General features: G+C 42.3%; 1 protein-coding gene across 4 annotated transcripts in view; it reads right to left on the bottom strand.

Annotated features, from left to right (window-relative positions):
* Positions 1 to 840: 840 nt before the first annotated feature.
* The window catches only part of NOL4 (nucleolar protein 4), a 201,388-nt gene continuing 193,133 nt past the window's right edge, over positions 841 to 9,095 (bottom strand). For all 4 annotated transcript variants that reach the window (XM_055705990.1, XM_055705992.1, XM_055705991.1 and 1 more), the window contains one exon: positions 841 to 2,789. In XM_055705990.1, coding sequence (XP_055561965.1) covers positions 2,596 to 2,789 — 194 coding nt within the window. In that variant the 3' untranslated portion in view covers positions 841 to 2,595. The remainder of the gene's footprint in view (positions 2,790 to 9,095) is intronic.

Genomic DNA, 9,095 nt, shown 5'->3' with positions numbered 1-9,095 from the left:
CCTGACCTTACCTGCATTTAGCAAGACAGCTTGAAAAGCAGCGAGGCTGCCCAGCCGAGAAGATTCCCGGCTGGCAAACAGCCTCTTGGACAAACTGCTGGTTGCTGCTTAGCTGGCACTTTGTAGCACAGTGTCCTGGACAACAGGACTAAGGAAACTTTGAAATGTAGGCATAGTTGTCACTACTTCTCTGTGGAAGATGTATGCCAGACTTCTTCTTCTGATGAGGCCAAGGTAGTGACCTGGCACAAGGTACCTGCTTCATCCCCTCTTGGCATGCACAGACAGAAGGTGCTGTAGACACTTGAAAGTGGAAGAGAGGAAAAAGGCACTTGATTTCTAAGGCTTTTGAATGCCTGGTGAGACAAATGCTGAGGCAACCACACACCTGTGGTAGAGACAAGCCATAGGGTTTCAGAAGCATGGTGAGAAGATGTTAGGAGCAAATGCACCTCTCAAGTGATGGGTAGCAGCTAGTAAGGATTTGCAAAGATATTCTCATATCCAGGAATAAGTGACTTTAAAAAGACATCCAATAGATTTTTAAAAATAAAGTGGCAAAATGGTGTAGCCTCCAGCCAACTTAAAATTATAACATGCTAGTGAATCGGATCTCATGATTTATGGACCACCCACTTCTGCTCTTATTGAGGAAATGCTTCATTAATACAAAGCTCCAGCTAGATTGGCCTACTGGATTTACTTGATAATTTTGAGAAATTAGGTTTGGGTGTCTGCATGAATTGGACTGGAAGGCCCTTTTTCCTGTTTAAAGACAGTAAGATTTATAGCTTTAAATGCTATGTAAATGTAAATGTTATAATGTTTCACAATCATGTATTTAAACACAGAAATCTGTTTATTAACCCAAACAAAACAGAGGAAATGATTCCAGCCCTCAGGTTTTGAATTCTCATTTAAATATGTGAACATCAGTCCACAACTTAGAGATGTTTGTGTATCTATGTACCTCCAAAATACTCATATTTCATAGGCTTTTTCACATTAATATTCACCAACAGTATCACAAAAGTTCTTTTTCTTTTACATAATTGTAAGCAACAGTAATTCTAGAAACACTAGAGAAAAAAAAGCATAGCAATGTCCACAGTTACAAGAAAAAGTGCACATTACTTGGTCACAATCACAGTCATTACTTGGAAAACTATATGTAACAAGTAGATATAAAATATCACTGATGCCTTAAACTCATTGTCAAAAACAGAATTACATAAAATTTTGTACATGAAATAAGGCAAATTTAGGAATGCACAAGAAACTTGTTATTCAACAAAAGCTAAACAACAGAACAGATAGTACAGTAAGCATAAACTAAAGTACTTTTTTTCTATATACTTAAAAATAAGCCTGCTGTAGTGCACAAAGAAAACACCATTAATGTGTAATCAATATTATAAAATAAGAAATAGAGGGGTTGGGAAGAGTGGGGAAGGGGAGAGAAGTGTTTTATTATAGTTGCAGCTGCATCCATTTACAGTTTTGTACAGGTTTTAGCTAGGCCTGGGAATTATACAAATCATACCAGAAGTGTCAATTACCTCCTCGGTAAGAATTTTGTTTAAATTAAGGAAACAAAAAATAAATACACACAAGAGTGCAAATTTTCAGATTGTCACTTGCAACCTCTTAACATTCATCATCTACATCCAATCACAACTAGAGGGACTTGTATAGGACAGCAGCAGTGATCATGGAGTTAGATGAGCTCACCATAAGAAATCAATTTTATCTTTTTTTTTTTCTCAATGATATGTCTTTTTTAAAAAACCCTCAACTCTTTATTAATTGCTAATAAAGCTGCAATATATTACAGAATGGAGCTGAGAATGGTATGAATGCAGGAAATGCATGCTTCCTTTGGAAAGTATTCCATACATGACAATTTACAGTACATGGGGGAAGAATTATCCAGCATCAAGAGTTACTCGTTGTAGAAAGAATATGAAGTTGGGGAGAAGGGCACAGTCAGGGGTTCAAGAGAGGAAGGGGGGACTTAAAATACCTCCTCAAAACATTTTCAGGACAAGTGAAAAAGTTTACCAAAGTAACAATGAAAAATCTTGAATGAAAACAAAAATCTTTTGTTTTGTTTTTTTATAAAAATTACATTTTTTTAAAATACAAGATCCTTTTAATTGTAATTGTGCCCTGTAGCAACAGGACATTTGGCAACGTTTTGCCATATACTGCAGCTTTAAGTCCAATGAGTCAGTATCACATTCCACTAATATTGCACTTGGATCTTGAACCATTTTTTTTAAAACCATCACAGCATCTTCTGTTTCCTCCACTTGTTAGAACGAGTTAATTTCTAGCCACTTTTTCGATATTTATGCTGACACACTAAAACAAAAGCAATAGGCTGGACACAGTAAAGTACCTCGGAAATACCAGAGGTCGAAGTTCACTTGAAGCACCTTAACACATCACTTTATGGATCAAGAACAGTGTGGCATTATGGTAATTAACTCTCCTAAAAGACTGTGCAGTAACTGAAGTGTGTGCTCTGGGAAATCAAAATGTCATTAGTGGAAACTCTGAGATAAGACCAGGCCAGTGTGAAGGTTACATGACTCAGTTCTGCTGCAAAATAAGGTTTTCCAGTTCATCTGCAGAACGCAATAAAAACGCGGCTGATTCTCGATACCCTGCCACAAGCTGCCTCACTGCATTTATTTCAGTTGGACTCAGCTGGGGTCTAGAGCTTGAACTACTGGAGGATCCAGAGCTGGTTGCTAACTGCCTCTTCATACTGAGATCTGTTGGACCTGCAGGTAACAAAAGAAAAGAAAAGAAGCTTCAGATCTGCGGCAAGAGACCTTTCACAGGTCTGCAGCCACAAATGCAGAGTAATAAAATCTGCTCTCAGCTGAGTGCCAATGAGAAGTAGCAGAAACAAGCAATAACTGTTCAGTTACCAGTTGCCCTGCCAGGAACCACAGTGATTTATATTTATATATGAAAGACACCCTTCAAGTTCTATTTACGCTACATGAGGGGCAACTCCACCGCCAGTAGAAAATCACCCTCTAGGGCGTATCCATACAGTGTAAGCCACCTGCACCCCAACACTGCCCTGGGATCTGATCCTGGTGAGCAGGCAGAAGATTCATCTGTGCCTCCCCCAGCTCCAGCTGCCATCGTAGGCTTCATGGCATTCTGCACATTTGCAGTTTTTATCAAAGAATAGAAAACTTATGTTCTCTAGATAACTATTTTCGCATTTTATGCTTAAATCAGCATGTGGCCAGATTGTGAATCCCTTACAGATGTAGATAAATAGTCATTCACTTGACTAGCCCTGATACCATGTGATCACTTGCATAAATAGCTAGTCATGAATGAGATTAGGCTGTGACAATCTGGCTGCTACATTGAGGAATTCACTATCATCTGTGGGGGCTGCATACAGCTGGCAATATACTGCAAGGATCTTGTGAGGCCTGAACACTGAATAGAGAATCTGCAGCAATCACTATGTTGCCTTGGCTTACAGCAATATGCTTAGCACTTTTCATCAAAGAATATTCTCAAGACCATGTATGCTGCATGCAGAAGACAGCATTCCTGAGGGTGGTCTGCATGTTACTATGATCAGCAAAACCATCTGCCATCATTAAGTTTGGCTTTGTGTGGAATTTCCCTGGTCATTTGGCCATAGTTATTAATCAGCTAAGATGTATGGTGCTTTGATGAGATGTTTCTTCCTGGAGCATAATCTGGACAGGTAGAATTGGACTGAGGACTTTTTTTAGACACACTAGAACACAGATGACAAGTATACTTATCAAGCAGTTTATTATGTGCAAATCTGGAAGAACATTATTCATTCATTTTGACAGTGTAGCAAATCACAGAATGGTCAGGTTTGGAAGGCATCTCTGGAAGTCATCTAGTGCAACCCCCTGCTAAGGTAGGTTCTCCTAGAGCAGGTTGCACAGAGTCACACCCTGGTGCATTTTGAATGTGTCCAGGGAAGGAGACTCCACAGCCTCCCTGGGCAGCCTGTGCCAGGGCTCTGCCAACTACAAAGTAAAGAGCATACTCAGATGGAGCTGCCTGTGCTGCAGTTCGTGCCTGTTGCCCCTTGTCCTGTCGCTGGGCACCGCTGAAAAGAGCCTGGCCCCATCCTCTTGACACTCACCCTTAAAATATTTGCAGACATTGATAAGGCCCCCTCTCAGTCTTCTCTCCAGGCTGAACAGCCCCAGCTCCCTCAGCCTTTCCTCACAAGGGAGATGCTCCAGTACCCTAACCATCTTTGTATCCCTCTCTAGTCGTTCCCCTTCTCTCCTGAACTGGGGAGCCCAGAACTGGACACAGCACTCCAGACATGGCCTCACCAGGGTAGAGCAGAGGGGGAGGACAGCCTCCTTCCACCTGCTGGCCACGCTTCTCCTGATGCACCCCAGGATCCCATTGGCCCTCTTGGCCACCAGGGCACACTGCTGGCTCATGGCCAGCGTGCTGTCCACCAGGACTCCCAGGTCCTTCTCCACAGAGCTGCCTCCCAGCAGGTCACCCCCAGCCTGTACTGGTGCGTGGGGTTGTTCCTCCCCAGGTGCAGGACCTCACACTTACTTCATGAGGTTCCTCTCTGCCCAGCTCTCCAGCATGTCCAGGCCTCGCTGAATGGCCGTGCAGCCTCCTGGGGTATCAGCCACTCCTCCCAGTTTTGTATCATCAGCAACCTTGCTGAGGGCACACTGTCCCTTCATCCAGGTCACTGATGAATAAGCTGAACAGGACTGGACCCAGCACTGACCCCTGGGGCACACCGCCAGCTACAGGCCTCCAGCTAGACTCTGTGCGGCTGATCACAGCCCTCTGAGCTCTGCCATTCAGCCAGTTCTCAACCCACCTCACTGTCCACCCATCTAACCCACACTGCCTGAGTTCACCTATGAGGGGAGACAGTGTCAAAAGCCTTGCTGAGGTCAAGGCAGACAACACCCACTGCTGTCCCCTCATCTACCCAGCCAGCCATTCCATCACAGAAGGCTGTTAGGTTGGTCAGGCATGATTTACCCTTGGCAAATCCATGTTGACTACTCCTGACAACTTTCTTTTCCTCCACATGCTTAGAGATGACAGCAAGGATGTGCTGTTCCATGACCTTTCCAGGGATGGAGGTGAGGCTGACTGGCCTGTGGTTTCCTGGGTCCTTCTTGCCCTTTTTGAAGACTGGGGTGACATTGGCTTTCCTTGAGTCCTCAGGTAACTCTCCTGTCCTCCATGACCTTTCAAAGTTGATGGAGAGCTGCTCAGCAGTAACATCTGCCAGCTCCCTCAGCACTCAGGGGTGCATCCCATTGGGGGTCCATGGATCTGTGGGTGTCAGGTTTGCTTAAGTGTTCCCTAACCTCATCCTCTTCAACCAAGGGATAGCCTTCCTTTCTCCAGACTTTCTCTTTTGCCTCCAGAGTCTGAATTCCTGAGGGGTAGCCTTGATATAAAGACCGAAGCAAAGAAAGCATTCAGTAACTCGACCTTCTCTGTATTCTTCGTCACCAAGGCACCCACCTCATTCAGCAGTGGACCCACATTTTCCCTAGTCATCCTTCTTCTACTGATGTACTTGAAGAAGCCCTTCTTGTTGTCCTTGACACCCCCCACCAGATTTAATTCCAGATGGATATTAGCCTTCCCCATCGCATCTCTGCATGTTCTGACAACATTCCTGTATTCCTCCCAAGCAGCCTGTCCCTTTTTCCACATTCTGTAAACTTCCTTCTTCCGAGTTTTGCCAGAAGCTCCTTGCTCATCCATGCAGGTACTCTGCCCTCTCTGTTTGATTTCTTACTCATAGAGGTGCACCTATCTTGAGCTTGGAGGAAGCGATGCTTGAATGTTAGCTAGCTCTCTTGGACCCCTCTACCTTCTAGAGCCCTAACCCATACAATTCCTCTAAATAGGTCCTTGAAGAAGCCAAAGTTAGCTCTCCTGAATTCCAGGGTTGCAATCCTACTTATTGCCATGCTTCCTCCATTCAGGATCCTGAATTCCACCAAGGCTGCCCCCAACCTTCACATCCCCAGCCAGTCCTGCTTTGTCAGTACAAGGTCCAGCAGCACACCTCGCTTTGGTGGCTCCTCTACCACCTGTGTCAAAAAGTTGCACCAATGCTCTGCAGGAACCTCCTGGACCATGCGTGCCTAGCTGTGTTGTTTTTTCAGCAGGTATCAGGGTGGTTGAAGTCTCCAGTGAGAACCAGGGCCTGTGATCGTGAGGCTACCTCCAACTGTCTGGAAAGGCCTCACTGAGTTCCTCTTCCTGATCAGGTGGCCTGTAGTAAATCTGTACTTCTGGAAGGCAGAAGATCAGACTAGCCTGATCTTAATCTTAATACTCTCCTGGAAATTGGGATCAAGTTACCCAAGTCAATGTATCTTGCTTTCCTATGAGAAAAATGTCACCTTTCACTTTCATCTGGACAATGTATGTCAATGCCAAGGCTATCTCAGCATTGGCTCACTGGATGGCCCTCGCTTCCTAAAGAGAGTGGAATAATTTTAATTTAGCATATTAAATTTTGGAATACAAAACACACCAATTCATACTTTAGATGTTCTCTTAAATAATCCCACCAGAATCACAAGATTCAAACCCAGACTCATTATCTTAAGCACTAATGGAAAGAGATGTACTGATTTTCAGAAGCTGAAGATCTGGTCATAAACCTTATTTATTTGTCTTTCTTTTATGCTTATGCAGAGATACAACTGAGACCACAAAGAACGTGGAGATCGCCATGTCCCCACACTGAAGTTAATGAAAATCTCCCCTTGCGTGAATGAAGGCAGAGCTGGGACTATGAAAAGAAACTACTTGAACAGAAAGGGTCCTATTACATCTTACTTCCTACTATGCAACTAGCATGACAGCACTTAGCCTTACAACTGTATTATCCAGCTTTACACTGGCATAAATGAACTGACTTTTAAGTAACTTCCAGCGTACAAAGGATAAATAAAGGACAATTAGCTCAGTGAATTTGTTTCAGTGTGACTGCACGCTGCAGGGAAACGATCACAGTGTGAAGAAGCTCAGAGGATATTTCTAAGTAAAATCTTAACCCAGCACAGAGAAGGAGGGTATACAAATCATAAAGCCAGCTGGACTGAATGGTTGTAAGAAGCCATTAAAGACTTCTGTATTTATTGGGTCAGTAGTGAAAAAGCTACCACTGACATATTGAGGGCATTGTGCTCCATATGAACCTACTTTAACTTTTATGTTCTTTCCTTGACTCTCATTCATGTGACAGCCAAAACCACACACACAATATATAGCATAACAGAGCTTCTGTGGCAGAGCACATCTTTTTCTGCAATAAAACTGAAGGGGTTTTCTCATTGGTAATCCAGATTTTTAAGTGACTGAATAAGATACTAAGTTTATTTCACTCATAAGTAGAAAATACATAGAAATGCGCTTGCTCACACCTCTGAGGTTTCCCTTACAAAAAACGATGAGTAAAAACAAATTAAAAGCACTGCTCTGAAAGGAAAACTAGGAGAACAGATGTCCAGCGAGCATAAATCAGTGTAACTCCTCACAAGTCCATAGGGTCACAGTGATTTACACAAACTAAAGATCTGGCCCTGTACTCCTATATGTCCAGATTAACTATCATGAGGGAAGTTTTTTTAACGCTTCAGGATATATAATTTTGAAATACTGAAGGAACTGGAAATAAAGTTCCATGCAAGTGCAAATCTGCAGTCTGCATTACACAAGAAACCATCAGGACCCAGAAATCCTCTTGGTCTGGGGGACTTGCGTTATATACAGAGCCCTTGGATACAAAGGAAATTAGAAATACTGGATTTTAACTTACCCCAGCTACTTCAAACTACTCAATTTTTTTAAAAAAACTCTATATACTAGGAAAATAAGATTTTGCTTCACTTCCCAAACTTCTTCCTTCTACTTAAGTCACAGTGCTGTCTTCCTTGCCCTCAAAGAAAAGCCTCCTGAGCAAAAAAGCAAAGAAATACACAAACACAGAAAGTGTTCATGTCTGTAGTTTAGGACAGCGAGTATGCTTGTGCCTTTTCAGGAAGGGAAGCTGCATGTGCTGCCAGCGAGCTGAACAGAAAGAGAACAAGCCACACCTGATGTGGGGATAAGGATTTTAGTTCTTTTAATTATGTTATGTGACATACATAACCTCACCTCCAAAGCTTGCCTATGACAGCCAAAGTTTTTTATCTGGAAGAATACCTCGCTCAGAGACTAGCTCCACGATGTATTATATTAGTCTCCACTTTTAATAGCTATGATAGACACTCACTGACAGTATTATTGATTCTTAAAATTTGTCCAGGCTGCTATATGCTAAAAAGGCTATAACTTATCTGTAGCTTCCTTATCATACCTGGTCGTTCAGAAAATAAGAAATAAATGCATCTTTATCTTATCGTGTAGATTTTTCCTCTGTGATTTTATGCAAATCAGCTACTGAAGCACAGGAACCTAAATCTTACTTATAAATATCCACCGCATTTCTTTAACCAGACAAATAAATCACAGATATTCTCAAGGCTTTAAATAGCTGGTTAAGCTTCGTGTACCGCTGTCCCCAGAAGCCATTACTACAGATGACTAAATCTGGAGAAAGCTGAACAGCTTCACCATGATTTTTTTTAATAACTACGCTAACTTTAAATAGAACTATTTCCTTAGTGTATTTAGTATTATTTATTAAGTTGCCAGTCTTCACAGGAACAAGTGCATCCTCATATAGAGGAAAATTTGAGTATTTTTGCAATTAATTTTGCAGTGTCAGGTTCCTCCAAGGTGACACTGCACATTTTAGCATACTGCTTCCTATCCTGGAGTACTTCGGAACAATTAAAAATCTTGACTAGGTATTTCTCTTGGTGTGTACTATTATAACTCACAATTGTCACCTCCCATGTTTTTATAACAGCACAACATTCTCTTAAGCAGTGGGTTAAACAAATTGCTGGGACAGATCCTTTCTTTTATACTCTTTCAGAAGACAGAAGTGTCATTCGTCTGCCTCTTGCTGAGGACACCTGACTGACTTACACTTTAACACAAGAATA

This window comes from Falco cherrug, chromosome 3, assembly GCF_023634085.1.
Source record: "Falco cherrug isolate bFalChe1 chromosome 3, bFalChe1.pri, whole genome shotgun sequence".
Taxonomy (NCBI): Eukaryota; Metazoa; Chordata; class Aves; order Falconiformes; family Falconidae; genus Falco; species Falco cherrug.
Note: the sequence above shows the minus strand (reverse complement) of the source record. Positions and strands in the feature narration are given on the sequence as shown.